The 16,010-nt window shown below is 60.9% G+C and overlaps 3 protein-coding genes across 3 annotated transcripts; all 3 read left to right on the plus strand.

Annotated features, from left to right (window-relative positions):
• Positions 1 to 1,452: 1,452 nt before the first annotated feature.
• Positions 1,453 to 2,592, plus strand: LMXM_25_0840 (conserved hypothetical protein; the record flags this gene model as incomplete). The annotated part of the gene is made up of 1 exon (XM_003876089.1): positions 1,453 to 2,592. One exon carries the CDS (start codon positions 1,453 to 1,455, stop codon positions 2,590 to 2,592), a length of 1,140 nt encoding a protein of 379 aa, XP_003876138.1.
• A 4,977-nt stretch (positions 2,593 to 7,569) lies between these two features.
• LMXM_25_0850 (conserved hypothetical protein) lies at positions 7,570 to 10,986 on the plus strand (the record flags this gene model as incomplete). The annotated part of the gene is made up of 1 exon (XM_003876090.1): positions 7,570 to 10,986. The coding sequence occupies one exon, from the start codon at positions 7,570 to 7,572 to the stop codon at positions 10,984 to 10,986; it is 3,417 nt and encodes a 1,138-aa protein (XP_003876139.1).
• Positions 10,987 to 11,444: 458 nt separating this feature from the next.
• Positions 11,445 to 15,023, plus strand: LMXM_25_0860 (conserved hypothetical protein; the record flags this gene model as incomplete). Its single annotated transcript, XM_003876091.1, has 1 exon — positions 11,445 to 15,023. One exon carries the CDS (start codon positions 11,445 to 11,447, stop codon positions 15,021 to 15,023), a length of 3,579 nt encoding a protein of 1,192 aa, XP_003876140.1.
• Between the last annotated feature and the right edge of the window lie 987 nt (positions 15,024 to 16,010).

Consider the following 16,010-nt stretch of genomic DNA (forward strand, 5'->3'; position numbering starts at 1 on the left):
ACCAGTGTATTCACCAAACCCCTACCAGCACGCTTAACCACCCACACGCCCAAAGTGCCACCCACCATCACCCCTTTTCCTCCTCTCCCTTCCTCACACAACAGAACCTAACACATAGGAAAGCTCACGGTGCTGGTACTGCGCGCCTCCTCGCACGTGTCGGCGTCTGTAACCCCGTGTGTGTGTGCGTGGGTGTATCTGTGCGCTTGCTCTCCATTCACAGCTCCACAAAGACTGCTTGCTTTTCATGTGTGTGTGTGTGTGCGGCAGTCTTGCTGTCATCGTTGTTGTCGGGCGGCTGATTAGACGTACGTCTACACACGTCGCTCCTTCTCGTTTTTCTTTTTCCATCCGACCACGTGATTGGCGGGCTCGAGCTCTTCCCCCTTCCCCCCTCCCCCTGCCTTTACGCCTGTGTCTCGTGCTGCATACACGCACACAAGCACCCCATCTCGCACCTCTCCCTCCCCTCCCCTCCCCCTTCCTCTCGCTCTCACGGTGCGGACTGACCGCGTCCTTGGCGTTGGTGGTGGTGAAGACGCTGGACAACGTATCGTCGCGCGTCTCTTCTTGACTGTCGCCCGCGTCGACTTCCCTGTTGCCTGCTTGCTTACTCGGCACTTCCGCTGCTCCGCTGCTTTTCTTCCCATTCTTCGTCTCGAACATCGTTTTCTCCCCCTCACCCCCCCCCTCTGCGCATCCCTGCTGATTGCTCGGGCAAGGGCGCAAGAAACAAAAATCAAAGAAAGGGCTACCTTACACACGGCGCCTGCGTAAAGCGCTCCTGCGGACGTGCCGATCGAGTCGCTCCGGCGTCTTACCACGTTATTGTCCGGTATCGTCGTCCCTGCCGAGTTTTTTCGTCTTTCTTATCACTCCTTGCATTGCCTCTTTGCTGTTCGCTGTATCTGCGCTCCACGGATATCTCAAAGCCCCTCTCACCCGATACACGCGCGCACGCACGACTTACGGAGCCAACGCGCGTGGGTCGACTCCACGTTGCGCGCACGTCGTTTTGCAGCTGTTCTGCGCCCCATCGATTCACGTTCCCGTACTTAGCAAGGGAGAAAGTTGGGGCGGATCCACACAGTGTACCAGGTCACCCCCAACCACACACCTCTATCATCAGGCGCCCACTCGTCTGCAGAGCGACAGAGCGCCCTTTCCCGCGCGTGAGTGCGTAAGTGCAAAACGCGCGGAGCGAGTTTGTGGAGGGGAGCAGGGCAGCACGCAGTCCCCATCGGTGCCAAGTATCGAGCGCCTTTTGGTAAACGATTCTGTGCATTCCGAGCGGAGTGCGGAGTCGTGCGCGCCGGCGTGCACACCAGCCGGAAGTATGCAATGAGCTACCATGCCGATGCCGCCAAAACTCGCAGAACGAAGCGCGAACTTCCACCGCCGGCGCCTCCACTGTGCGAGGGCTGGCTCGAGAAGCTCGCGCTGTGCCGCAGCATGTTCACCAAGAAGGGGTGGCACCGCCGCTACGCGTTTGCCACTCATGAGGGGTTCGGCCTCTGCCACGCGAACCCGCGCGACAGGGGCAACGGCCTCGCTGGGCGCCCACTAAAGATGCTGCACGCCAAGTCGTTTATTCCGTTTGCGAAGAGGCGGAATGGCGAGGTGGAGCTGCAGCCGGTGTACGTTGTCGACGACGTCAGTGCTGCGCGGCACCCTGAAGCGCCCCAGAAGAGCCACAACGGCATCTGTAGCGAGACGGTGTCCCTGGCTGAGGGGGGCAGCAGCACCGCATCCGTGCGCGACCTGACGAGCAACGGCAGCAAGTGTACTTACTACTACTTTGGGCTCAGCTTTGAGGAACACCGCAAGCGATACCTGCTACTGCTCCGTACTTCCTCGCCGCATGACTACATCATGTGGACCACCTATTTGCCCCTGTACGTGCACGAGGGCAGCGCGTCGAGGATTGTGCCAATTGGCCATCCGTTAGAGACCGGCCGCCCCCAGCCGATCGACCTCAATCACAGGCGGCTGACTGAGAAGCGCGAATCAATGCTGCCGAGCACAGTCGCCTTCTACCTCGACCCCAACCCCTGCACCTTCGACGAGCATGTGAAGGTCCGCCGCCTGTGCCTCAACTGGGACGAGGGCGAGCGCCGACGGCTCTTCACCACGGCCGCGGATCGCGTGCGCTCACTGTGCGGGATTTCTGAGAGCACCGCGTCCGCGAGCATCGCCAAAATGCAGGACAAGAGCGAGGAAGAGTACCGCAAGGTCGTATCCTCTCTGTTCGAGGAGCTGTCCCCGTCGGTTCCCGAGTCCGAGGAAAGTTATCCTCCGTGCCACGAAGACAAAACTATGCCCAGGCATGACGCTGCCGCGATGGTTAGCGTAGGGGCGGCTGCGGGCAGCTCCGGCGCGGCGCACTCACCCGCGACGCACATCGACACAGCCGAAGGCGCTGCCAGCGACCCGAGCATGAGAGAGAGCTTAAAGCACTCGATTAGTCGACGGTTCTTCCCTAGCTTCCCCATTGGTGGTGACGGCGCTGACAGTGGGGGGAAAGTGGTGCGCAAGCACCCGAGACTAGAGAACGGTGGCACCGCTGTCCACTCGACTCCGCTGAGGAGCTGACGAGCAGCAACACAAGCTGTGCATGTGCTATCAAAGGAGGAAGAGGACAAAGTATGCACCAATCATTTTGGGAGTCATAGGGTCTCTCCGTCCCATCTCTGTCCGTCCTCCTGCCATGTGGAACGTCGCCACTGAGGCGAACGGCACCGTGCCCTCATTGACTCTGTCCGTCGGCTATTGGCCACGCTGGGTGCCTTTCGGTTTCTTTCCTACGTGGGGAATACGTAGAAGCCCCTCCACACTCCCGTCACCATCTCCCCCACCCCACCCCACCCCACCACCCAGCATGTGCCAACGGTGGGCAGAGGGCTCTCCCGACGGGCTGAGACAAGGTGCGTCTTCGTTTTTCTGATGCCTTTATCTATTTTTCGTTGTTCTCGGCCTCTTCGCTCTCTCGCACACACACACACACACACACACACACACATCCTCTACCCCCCACAGGCATCTGCGTGTGCGTGTGCGTGTGCGTGTGCGTGTGTCGATGTCTCCTTTGTTGGCGCTGTCCTCATCTGCTGCTCTTTCTAAAAGGAAAGGAAAAACACATGTTCCTTTTTCCTGTCCAGTGTGGCCCTTTCTCCTCACGCTGTCGTTTGTTTGTTTACGGAGCCGACATGTCGCGCTGCACCGACATCGCGTGCCGTCGGGGCATGCTAGTGTGCGGATTCCCCTATGGGCCGTATGCGTGCGGCGTTCCACCCACCCACCTCCCTTTTTCTGCTCCAGCGCGGTCCCTTCCGGCGGGTGGCACTTCTATGTATCTTGTGCGTCTCCAGTGTCTTTTTTTTTTCTGGGGGAGAGGGGGGCACCTCAGCATGTCGTAGCAGTGTCCAGTGCCCACTGTGTAGGGTGCCCAGGCAGAGCCGCTCCTATTCCCTGCCAATGCTGAACCGCTTCTGGTGGTGGCCGGGCCATGCACCTACGACGTAGGGCAGGCCAGAGCGCCTCACCGCTGCTGATGTCGGTGGCCAGGTCCTGGATGACGTGGCGTCGGAGCGACGCGCGGTAGTGAACATGCTTGTGCCATCCACATGGTGGACGAGGGGTTGGCGTGGCCGGAATGTGCCTCTCACTCGGTCCTCGCACCGCCCGCTGGTGGAGGCAGTCTGAGCGCCACCCCCGCGGGGGATGCACCGGGTGGCGACCGGACAGGCTGGGTGCGGCTGTAAGGCCGCCCTGCCCAGCGGGCGGGTGGGCAGAGTGTGGGGCAGGGGCCGTGATCAGGTCACCGAGTCGGCACATTGCCGTAGCACAGCGTGTCTCAAGCTGCCATCGCCCCACTCGATGGGGGCCTGTGACCGGCGTGGTGGGGTGGGGCTCAGGCTGATGCTCTATCGCAGAGGAACAGGTGCGCTACAAAGGAATCGACAAGTGTTCATATCTCTTCTGCGTGTTTACATGTGCGCGCGTGTCTCACTTCGTGCCTTTTATTTTTATGTGATGTTGGCGTCTTGATGCTTTCATCATACCTCTGATGATGATATAGTCAGGTGAGCGGTTTTCCTTCTGATGTGGCCCGTAAGCGTCTGTGTGCTGTTCGCTCGGCAGCGCGGCAGACGACCTGCGAAGCTGCAGACTCTTCTGCTGTCCTAGTGCTCCCTCCCGCGCCGCTCAAGCTGGCGGTGAAGTAGTCGTCTCACCCGTGTCTCTGCGCATGAATGTGTGTGCGTGCGGTGCATTCGCCCGTGTGTCGGCGTCCCCCTGCCGCACGAGTACAGTTTGGAGGGACTAAAAAAAGGCGAAGGCAAGGCAACAAGGGAGCGCGGCGGGTGTGGGCGAGAAGGATGGAAAGGAGAAGATGATGCCCCCGCTCGGCGTAGATGGCGAAGGGTGAGGTGAGCGGAACGAAAGGGAGGGGACGCAGAGGAGGTGAGACGGTGACCTGCGCTAGCTTAGCGCCTTATTATTATTAATGTATGCCCTGTTTTGCTCTGCTTTTTTTTGTCATCGATTTATGCATTGGGGTGGCATAGCGCTCCACCCCACCCCGGCCTGGACAGGGCGTGGGGAAAGGGGGGAGAGGGGCGAGAGAAAGAGAGAAAGGGAGGGAGGACGTTGCTGTGTGCGAGCGATACACGAGGGCATATACGTCCCCCACTCCACCCACCCCCCTCCCACCACCCCTCCGCTCCCTCCTCTCTCCTCCCTCGGAACAAGGCCAACACGCGCACCGGCAGGCGCACACACGCATGCATTTTACCGCACGCTTGCATCATTGTGTGCATGTATATGTTTATACGGGTGTGTACCTCTGCTGCGACACGAAAAGGAACACGTCTGTTTTCTTTTTTTTTTGCGCTCTTCCTACACACACACACACACACACGCACACCTTCCACTCCACCAGTGCCTTCACATGGCTCCTCGTATCACCACCAACCCTATGTGTCTCCTCTCTCTCTCTCTCTGTGTGCGCGTTGCTCTGGCCTACGCATGTTGCTTCATGAGTTGTTGCCCCTTCGCCAATGCGCCGTATCTTTTTTTTTCCCTCCAGGCGAGTGTGTGCGGGTGTTGTGTGCGCGTCTTCTCCCCCTCCCTCTCCCCACCCCTGCCCCTTGCCGGTCATTATCTTCTCTCCCTCTCCCCTCACGTCTACCTCTCCGTGGAAACAGGTTTATGACGCGTGTACATGCCAATATACATACATATGTATGTGTGCGTGTGCCGAAGTGTATTGTGTAGGGCCTACGTTGCATCATCGTCATCTCACCTCTCCTTCCTCCGCCATGGCGGTGATGCGGCACGTGAGCCACGCTCCCGTCTGCTGCCTCACGCCTGGCCTGTACTGTCATAGTCATCGCCTCTCCTGTTCCCGAATTGCTCTTTGTTCTTTGCTGTTTTCTGCGCGTGGGTGTGGGTGGGTGTTCGTGCGTGTGTCTGTGTGTGGTCTTGTGTGCTCTCCACACTCCCCCCTCCCCCTCCCCCTTTTCTTCTTCTTCCTGATGGGTACGCTGTTGTTATGGCCCTCGTCCCTCGTCCTTCCCCCACCCTCACCCTCACCCCCGCTTCTCTTTCCCACCCGTTGGACCCTTGGTCCACTCACCACGTGCGCCTTCCCGCACACGCACAAGGAGAGTGCACAACGAAGGAAAGGACGAAAGTTTATTGTGCGCCCAAACACAAAAAAAACAAGGCGATGAGGGCGCGGAGGTGGAGGGTCAGCAGTGTGAAGAGTGATCGATGTGTGCACGACTACGTGACTGCTTCTCCCCATCCCCCTCCCTCTTGAAGGTAATCCGCACGCATACGCGTGCACCCGCGTGTCCTTGAGCGCTCCTCTTCTCACGCACTGGCATTTCTCCCTCCCCTCGCTTCTTCTCTTGTGTGTCACCATGGGTGCTTGGACGGTGTGTGTTGCATGTCTGGGCTTAATGTCTCCCTGCCCGCTTTTTCTGTTTTCTTTCCTCAATCTCTCTCTCCCCTCCCCCTCCCCCTGTGGGCCTCCATTGCTCTTGCATGTGCATGTGTGCGTGTGTCTTGCTGATCTCTCCACACGTTCCCTCCCTCTCTTCCCTAGTCGACGCCTTTCCTTTTTTGTTTGTTTGGGGCTTTCCATCTCTCGTGTCTTCCTCCCCCCTCGGTTGCGGTCTGCGCCCAGCTCCTCTCTGCTTGTCGCCTCCCCCTTCCCACTTCCCACTTCCCACTTACCACCACCGTCCCTCTTCCATGTCTTCTGCGCGCATATCGTCAGGTTTTTTTTTGGTCTTGCCTCTGCATGGGAGAGGCCTTTCTCCCCCCTCCCCCCACCTCCCTCCTCTGTCTCTCTTTTCCTAGACCTGTGCGCTGCTGTTCACCAAGCATGGGTGGCATGTGTGAGCGTGTGTGCTTGCGCGACCAAAGATCTTGCATCCCGCACGCATGTATACGCGCTGGAAGGACGTGGGCTCTGCATGAGCACGCACACGAGCTTCAACCTTGGGTCATGTGCAGCCTTCACGCGCTCACCTCACTGGTTGTCGCTGTTCTTGCTGCTGTTGCTCTTCTTTTTTTTCGTATGTACTTCCGTGTGGTAGTGAGCGTCAGCGGTGATTGCTCCAGCTCGAGGCAGACGTAGAACACGCTGACACGCCACGCCACGCCGACGAATCATGAAGTTATCACTAACAAGGGAAACAGCAACGGCATGCACAAGGCATGAAAGGGCAGAAGAAAAAAAAGAACAACAATCAACGCAAGGAGGTGCGTGAGTCAGCAAGGGGACCACGGCGAGGGGGGAAGCCCACGTGGTGACTAGCACGTTTGGCGGTGTCTGTGGGGGTGTAGCTGTTGCGCACCACCCCGTCCCCCTCTCCATTCTTCTGTTACCCACAGTCTGCCACCATTGTATAACGGCTTCGTTGCTGGAAGCAACGGTGATGGCATAGGTATGTACCGTGTTGATGAGTCGATGAAGTCTACTCGTCGCATGCGCCAGCCATCGCACCTACACCTGTCCTCTCCTTCCTCATCACCGTATCCATCGTCTTGGGCCAGGCTTTACGGTTTCGTCTGGAGTGTACATTCTCCCCTTTTTTGTTGCTGCTGGGCTCTCTGCTTCGGTCGCCCCGGCCCCTCCGCGGAAGCCGCCCCCATAAGCCTACACAGCCCCGTATACCTGTATCTGAAGAGGAGACGGGGGTGGGGGCACGCAGCGAGAAATAAATAGAATAAAAAGGTGCGTGGAACGGTCGGTGACGTGTATAGCATGCGCTCCGGGCACATCCCGGCGACGCGGCCGTACGACCAGAAACCCAAACGAAAGAATCCGACGGCATTGTCCGTCCTGCATGTCCACGCGTTGGGACGCTGACATACGCATACGGGCGTCTCGCGGGAACGCATAGGCGCATAGATAACGCGGAGACGAGGAGACGAAAAAAAATAAACAAGTCCGAGAGACGGTGAGACACGGCTCCCAGGCTTCGATATCGCATAGAAGGAGGGTAATAGTCCTCACACACACACACACGCACACGTGTGTGTCTGTCTTCGTCGTGCATGGGGTGCCACGCTTCACGCACTCTCTGCAAGAATGCCGACGATACTGCGGCTGCAACAGGCGCCGCCACTCAGCTGTCCACGTACGCCGGCGCACCGTTGGATGCAGTGGTCGCCTACGAGCGTGCGGCGCTGCGCCTGTCGCACGATCCCAGCCGACTCAGACGCAGCGCGGAAGTCACTACAGAGATAGCACTGGTACGCAACACTGCTTCGCCGACGGGTGGGAGCGGTTCGGCAACTGCGTCGCAGCCGCCACGAAGTCCTCTGCTTGGGGTTTGCATCGACGTGCAAAAAGCGTTGCGACGGCAGCATGAACAAAAGCAACACCACCATCACACCGACGAGGGCAAAGAGGTGGTGGCGGTGGATACTGCTTACCAGGATGGAGTGCCGGTGCTGCTGCAGGAGCTTGCGTGGGAATGGTTCAGCGGTGCAGCAGGAGAGCGTCAGGGTAGAGCCACTAATGCTGGCAGACCGCCTGTGCTGAGTGCAGAGCAGATGGAAGCGTGGAAAACCCGCACCGCACAGCTCCTACACGCCTATGTAAGCTCGCGGCGATACAAGAAGGCGCTGCGGCGCGCGAGGAAGGCGGCAGCGACGGGCGCGAGAGTCCGCCACCCGGCAGTAGCGTCAGCAGTAGGACGGGATGGCGAGGTCAGGAGCGGCAGTGAGCACGGTGCGCCTGAGCCACGTGTGTTTCGCACCTTGTTCAAGTCATATGCCGAACTGGGCCGCACGCTGACTAGATCGCGCAGCGCTGCCGCCGGTTCTGCGGCCAATTTCAAAAACGCCGTGACACCGTCAATGTGGTGCGCGGTGCTCTGTTGGCTTGTGCGTGCGCTTCCCGAGCCTCTGATACCATCCTTGTGCAGTCGTCGCCTCGAGCCCTTCGCTGGCGCCCCTCCAAGCAGGTCTGTTGCCGCCACCGCCCCTACGTCAGCCACACACGCGACATACACGGCAGTGCGCCGAGTGGTTTCGGAGTCGTTCATATCAACCAACGTGGTTGCATACACCACGTTTTGCTATGTCCTCGACCTCGTCCATGCACACCGCACCGAATTGACCGGGGACGAGGTGGAGGCTGTGGCGAGGGCGATCGTGCGGGAGCCGAGCCTTGCCCAGACGACACGCGAGGTTGCCCACGCTTGTGACCCTGAAGCGCGCATGTTTTGGCCTCCGCGAACGTCAGTGGCTGCATCATCATTGGCTGCTTCTGCTGCCATGGCACGTGCGAAAGAAGCCGGAGGGGATGACAGACACAGCGGCAACAGCATGCAAGACAGGAGTGGATCGAAGAGAGTCGCTGCTGCTGGGGGTGGAGAAACCGGTACACACAGTCGACTCGCGGCAGAAAAGCCAGCTGTATGCGCCGCCGTAGAAGTTGTTGTCAAGGCGCCAACCCCATCGACGACCCCAGTCGCTGCAGGTGGTGGGATGCGGCGCCCGCCCACGTCGTCTTCCAGCGCCAGTGACAGCGAGAAAGACGACAGCGAGAGTGAGCGCCACCCTCCCGCCGTGGCGACTCGCGCCATCCCAGCTGCCGCTCAACCAACGGAGGACATGCACCGCGCTTCACCTGTCCCACGCCAGGGCCTTTCGAAGACTGTAGCTGCGGCAGTGTCCCATTCGCAACCAGATCGAAGGGAGCGCCACATGGCCTCCAGCGAGGCGCCTTTCTTGAAGGTGACTCCCTCCGCCGGCGAGAGCAGCAGCTCCGCGGCGTCTGAGCACCGTCGACACGTCGCTCAGCGTAGCGCCAAGCAACCAATGTCTCTGTCAGAGGACGAGGACGTGCAGCGCCCCAGCGTGCCGGCGAGCCGCCGAGATCTCACTGCTATCTCCATGAGCAGGCTCAACTCCGCCCTGTACCCATCTGCGCTCGAAGACCCGGCGGCGGTGGAGGCGGAGGCCGAGGATCTGCGATGTGCCTTGCAGCGGTTCAGCGAGTCTTCGCTGTCCGCGGAAGCCAGCATCCGCAACGACGACGACGGCGACGGCATTCATTCACGCTCCCCAAGCGGGGAGAGCGGCTCTTCACAAAGTACCTCCACCGACAAGGTCAGTGCGTCCTTCGCGCCGGTGCCGCCGCGACCACCGCGGCTATCGTCCCCACATCACATCACGCCAACCTCCACCTCTTCCCAACGAGATGAGCGTCACCTATTTCGGAAATGCGGCGGTGCCGCAACGCCCACACCTGCGGCAGCCCTGCTGCCTCCCCCCTTGGCACAGAGGTCCGTTCCACCGCTGCCGGCAACGGCCTTCCGTGCGCAGGCGGAACAGCCGCTTCTTACAGCCCTCATGGTCGCCAAGCAGCGTTTCCTGGCGGCACTAAAAATGACTCCTGGAAGAGAGACCACCGCCGCACTTTCGCCGCCGCAAACCGCACAGGGTGTTGGCCGGACCGCCGCACGCGATAAGGACTGCTCAGACAGCTTCGCTGATCGTCGCCTTGAACACGTAATGGCTTGCGCCCGCCAGATGGGCTGGTCATCACCCGAGAGCCTCATCAAGTCGCTCAAGGCGGCGCAGTGGCACTCGCACGCCAAGACGCCGGCGATTACCGATCCAGAAGCAGCGGCGCTGCCGTCGCCACACGTGTCTGCGTTAAAGCCGGATGTACTAAGCTCTTCGAGTGATCGCCATGCTCTACCACGCCTGCCGCAGCCGCGCGCAGAGGCACCACATCAGGCACGAAAGGGCGCGGCCGTGTCCAGAGCAACACTCGCTGGAGGAGGAGTTAGCGCTCGAGACGGCCCAGTGAGCCAGCCGCACCACACGCCTCACCAGAGGGCTGACGCATGCCATGCCTCTCCCTCCTCTCGAACGGTGTCCGCCAACTCAGCGATGCGTGTCGAGGCGACGCGCGTGCTCTGCAGCGGTGGTGCCGCGCACGTGGGCCTTCCGAGTGGGTCGCTGCTCTCGCCACCAGCGACTGAGAGCAGCCGCATGGCTGGCACTGGGCATGCGCACCTTCCTGCACCTCTGCACGGTCATGACGGTCTCGTGAGTTCCGGCCTCACTGAACCCCTCGCCATTCCGTCGATGCCCACCAGTGCCACCGCCGGCGCGACGGCTGTACAGCCTTTGATCGAGTTGGAACAGGAGCTAACGAAGCTGCGCCATCTGGTACGCACGCTCGAGTCGAAGCAGTTTGCTCAAGCTCACCAGGCGTCCACACAAGCGTCCGAGCTACAGGCGCAATATGCGGAGCTGCGGTATCAGCAGCTCGAGCAGGCGAAGCAGCTGCGTCTCGCTCGTGGACGACTGATATCCGTTGGGAGTGAGCTGGAGGGCCTGCGCGATGTGAAGACGCACCTGCAAGTGCAGCTGACGACGTCCCAACACGAGACCGCACGTCTGCGAGACGCGCTGCTGGTGGGTGAAACAGGCGCACGTGGTGTGCGGTAGCGCGTGTTTCACCCACCATGTGAGATGCACGTGAAAGAAGACGGACAAGACGCAAGCACACAGACACGGATACGTGTGGGTCATTCTTGTCTGCCTCACACCTCCTCCCACCTCCTCTTCAACGCTCGCATGCGCATGTGTGTGTGTGTGTGTATGGTCGCCTATGCACAAGCAGTCCGGATGCAAGGGCTACAAGGTGATCTGCTTGTGCGCGCTGTCTCCGTGCTTTCTTGGACTGCCACTTTCCGTTCTCCTTTTTCTACAGCGGGTGTGTGCGTACCTAGGGGTACTCGCATAGACCCACACATTGCTCGACTCGCTCTTGTTCTCATCCGCAAAGCAAGAGGCGCAGTGAACCTCCGGCCATCACGACCAGCTTATGGCTTCTCGGTCACCTGAGGTTGGTCACCGTCTTGCGCTCCGCCGTCGCCCCTCTATCAGAGCTGGGAACGAGAGGAATGGTGGGGGCGCGCGGAAAAGATGACCTCGAGAGAGCAAGCGGACTCCGCAGACGCGTGTGCAACGGTGCAGCGCCACTGCACAGCCGATCTCCGCCCCTCTTCATCCTTCTCTCGCTGTGTTGCATGCCGTTCGTTTTCTTGCCTTGTTTTTTTTGGTTTCCTCAACTCATAGATGACGCTGTAGCCAGCGCACGCAGACACACGCACATCCACTCCATCTCCCTTCTCGTCTGCTTCCTCCTCCCCCCCCCCCCGCGCTCCACACACACAATGTTCAGTGGGCCTTACCGCCCACGAGAGGTGCCTGTGCCGGCCAGTGACGATCAACAACTCAGAGAGAAGGCGGCCGACTCGGCCGCAGGTGACTTCGGCACCTACCCGGTACTGCAACGCCCAGCCAGCAACATTGGGAAGCGGATTGGGGGCATGGGCTCTTCCTCAGCGGATGGCCCTCAGACATCACCGCCGCTGTGCGGCATCCCGTGGAATCGCCTCTACGGCGCTAGCACGTACAGAAGCCCACTCGGGCACCAGTATCACGCCGATGAGGTACCGCCGTCCTCCTCGGTAGTCGCAGCAGCGCCGTCCACGGCTGCCTCACGTCGTTACCAACAGCTAGCAGCGCAGCACCTCTATGGCGCAGCGAGCAGCATCCCAGCGGAGGTGTTGGCGCCAAGCTCTATCACACCAGCCACCGCTGGCTCTGGCGCTGGTGTTAGGACGGTGCCCTTCTCCCAACTGCGCTACACAGACTCGAGTGGCCGCCCTCTTCCCAGTGCGCACGAGAGCGGGTCTCTGCTGCACGGAGCGAAGCGAGACGGCCGTAGCGGCGGCCCAGCGTCAGACAACCCCGCCGCAGGCTCTAGCAGAGAGCGTGGGGCCGCCATGGAGGAGTGCAATGAAGCGAATGAGCTGAGCGCACACAGCACATCGGCGGTGACGGCTGGAGCAGCATTGCGTGCGTCGTCAGCTCAGGGGCTCGGCGATGGCCAGTCAGCGAGTGCGATGAAGCGATCCCCATCCGCGTGCAAGGCCTCTCAACTCTCACCAATGCAGTCGCGGCCGTCGACGACGGCGCCATCGTCGAACACAACCGTGGCCGTCACGGCGGATGATCGGCCACGAAGTTGCGGCAGTTCGACGCGGCGTGAGCTACAGCGACAGCTCCAGCGGCAACGGTCTCGATCGTTTCCCTCGCGCGTTACAACTCCAGCGACGTTCACCGCGGGCAAGCATCCGCCGCCGCCGCGCACGGCGCACTGGGCGGTGAAGCTGATCGAGGACTTTGTGACACAGGTGGCGGTGCAGCAAGAGTCAGCTGCGACGGCGCCGACCATCGCATCGTTCTACGGTGTGGCAAATGCTTTGGGCAGGAAAGCGACCGCCGGCAGTCGCGACGCCACCACCACAACCACTGTGGCCGACCTCACTGCGACCTTCTTGTCCTCACGCTACGGGGTGCTGCAGTGGCGCCACATACTGCACGAGTTTGCGGCCTGTCTGCACCGCTATCGGCTACTAAGCCCCGCGTGCGCAGTGTTCCGCGAGTACTTTATCCATGTCGACGCAGAAAACCTCGCCGACTTCCACTTGTTCTGTCGGCTCTACGCGGCTGGCGATATTCAGCACTGCTCGACGGTAGAGACGCGGCGTGTGGCACTCGCGACAGCCACCGCTGCCACCGCGCATACCATCGTGTCGCGTCGCTACATCGACGAACGGGAGGTGGGCGATCGGCTGCAACGCATGCTGCAGTGTGTGGTGCTGATTGACTGTGCGCCTTGCATCGTCGTCGGGGCGGACGGTGGGGCTGCCAGCTGCGCTGCGTCAGGTGATGTGTCGGTGTCTCGTCAGCCCCGGGTACGTGTACAGTATCGTTACGCCCGTGACCCTCCTGCCCGCACAAAGTGGGTGCCGCGACAGCGGCATCTCACTGTTGACGAGATCCGCGGGGTCAAGAAGGCGGTGCTTGGCTGGATCGACGAGGCGACTCGCAAGGGCACTTATGAGCGTAGCTGCGGTGCAGTGGGGCCGTACGAAGCGGCCGGTACGGAGAATGATGCGTGGCCTGAGGCGGCAGGGGTAGATCTGCAGCGTGTATTGTTTGACCGCGAGGGCTGTGTGGATGCGTATGCGCTGTTGCAGGTCACCCTAGAGGCGGTGAAGCTGGTGTGCAGCAGCCGTCACCCTTCGCCTGAAAGACGCAACGAGGAGGCGGGGCACGTTGGCGACGGCGACGGCGACGGTGGCGTCAAGCGAATCGAAAATGCGTCTCGGCGCGCCCAGCACCTGCAGCAGCAGTATCAGCCGGTGAGACGCACTGCCTGCAGTCAGCAACGGCTGCGGGAGCTTGTGCCGCCACCGTCGCAGGAGTACATGTATCCACTGGAGGAAGTGAACTTGTCTCCCCCGCGGCCTCAGTACCGCAGTCCTGTGCAGAGGCCCACACGGTCCGAAGGCGAAGACGATGGCAGAGCTGAGGCTCGGTGCATGACACAGACACGCCAAGAGCCCTCCTACATGCAATCTCGCACGTCCGCCTCCACCGGCATCTCCGCCGCCCATGCGTTGGCGGACAGCTTTTTGTTCTCCCCGTCCGGTAACGACACTGTGTCACAGCGCCGCAGCCGCAGCAGCAGCAGTCGTTCTAGCTCACGGCGCCTCCGTCCATCTGCCGGACAACGAACATCTCCGCTCCTACCATGGCGGCAGGTGACGGCGACAAAGGTGCGCCGTGGTAACTCACCCGAAAGTCAGGTGCAGCAGCAGGGGCAGGGCAAGGGGGAGCGGGAGGTGGAGGAGAGCCGCCCTCGCTCGTCGCGCGACGGGCCCTACCTCCATCACCCATACGTGGCACAGTTGCACGGCAATCAGCTGTGGGCGGAGGCACAACAGGAGGCCGCGGCAGCGTCGCAACGGCGAGACAGTTGCTGGCGCGATCACTACCCGCGCATCTACCCGCGTGTGCAGAGCACTTCATCACCTCGAAAGCCCACCAATGGCGCATGCGCAGCGCACGCCACCTTTGCTTTATCATCGTCTCCAGTGGACGCCACCATTGACTCCATCGATGCGGAGCTGCGCCGACGCCAGGCACGCGGCCGTGGCGGTGACTTGATCGAGCCACGTCAGATGACGGCCAACTCGGTCAATTTCTCATCGCGTGCGTGTGCTGCGCCAGAGGTGCTCTTCTTCGCAAGCACGCAAGAGATGCGCTGTGGTGCGCGCCCTGCTAATGGCCTCCAGCTGCCCAGGTCGTTCTCCCCAGTTGATCCACCAGCTTCCACCGTTACATACCCCTCGCGCATCCATTCTGCCGCGGCGAGGCCACCCCGCACCATGCCATCTCCGACGGCTGCCAAGGTCGCTGTCGCCTCTACCGGGGCTCACCCCAGCCACGAGGACGCGGCAGCCATGGCGAGCAACGCGGTTTTGCTAACCAATGAAGAGCGAGCAATGCTGGATCAGCTGGCGGTCGCTCTGGACCGACTCGACACGCAGCACCAACGCAATCACGTAACCCTCGCTTCTACTGCGGTGGCTGGCGCGACCGCTGCGAGAAAGGCACACGCATAGAGGCATCTCTATGTGTGGTGTGTGTGTGTGTTGCTGCTGCCTCGAAGGTGGTAAGCTGAATCGGTAGCCAACTGAACGCCCACTTGCCTTCCGCAACACGGCGTGGTAGTGGTGCGGGTCTTGAGGACATGGCGACTGGACAGAGAAGCATGTGAAAAGGGTACGCATGACCGTTGTGGGAGCGCGTGCAGTCCACCAATTTCGCTTGCGAGGTCATCTCTCCAGGTCCCCACTCCCCGCCGTCTCGCTCTCTCAGGAGAGAGGGAGAGAGGGGGGCCAGAAAGAGGAGACTCGACGCAGACAACAACACAGGCGGAATGCACGAAGCGAAGCCATCGCCCAGGTGAGTCCTGAATGGGGGAGGACAGACGGCGAGGCAAGCGTGACTCCCACGAGTAGGCCGGAGACCATCAAGCCCTCGCCTTCTCTCTTCACGTTCCTTTTGTGGCATTCACTGGACTCGCCTCTCAGCCTCCGTTTTCGCAAGCGCTGATGATGCCGATGATGGATGTGGATGGCCGCACTCCTGCCATCTCTCTGGCGTGCTCGTTTCTCAGCCTCGCTGCTTCCCGTAAAACCACTCCCGCTGACATTCACTGTCTTGGCCACTCCTCTCTCTCTTGCTGCGCATTGTTCCCTTTCCATCTCCCCTTTCTTCTCGGTCCAACCGTGCGCCATCTTACTCGCTGCAGCTATGCCTTCACCACCTCGCCGAAAACATGCTGGACCCTCCACGAGATCACAGCCGAGTGTCCCTTGCACCCATCAAAATGCACCTTGCCCGTCTCCCTCCTAGTCGAAGCCGCCGCTCCTCTCTCCCTTTGTCGTCCCCACAGCCGCGTTCTGTGTGTGTGTGTGTGCGTTGCTGCTCTGAGTCTCGCGGAAGAAGGGGAAGAGCGAAAGAAGCAAGAGTCGGTTGTGGCTGTTGAAACCAACGAGCTTGTGGCTACAGCCCGCAGGCGATGGTGCACCTATCCGAGACACGGG

This window comes from Leishmania mexicana, chromosome 25, assembly GCF_000234665.1.
Source record: "Leishmania mexicana MHOM/GT/2001/U1103 complete genome, chromosome 25".
Classification (NCBI taxonomy): domain Eukaryota; phylum Euglenozoa; class Kinetoplastea; order Trypanosomatida; family Trypanosomatidae; genus Leishmania; species Leishmania mexicana.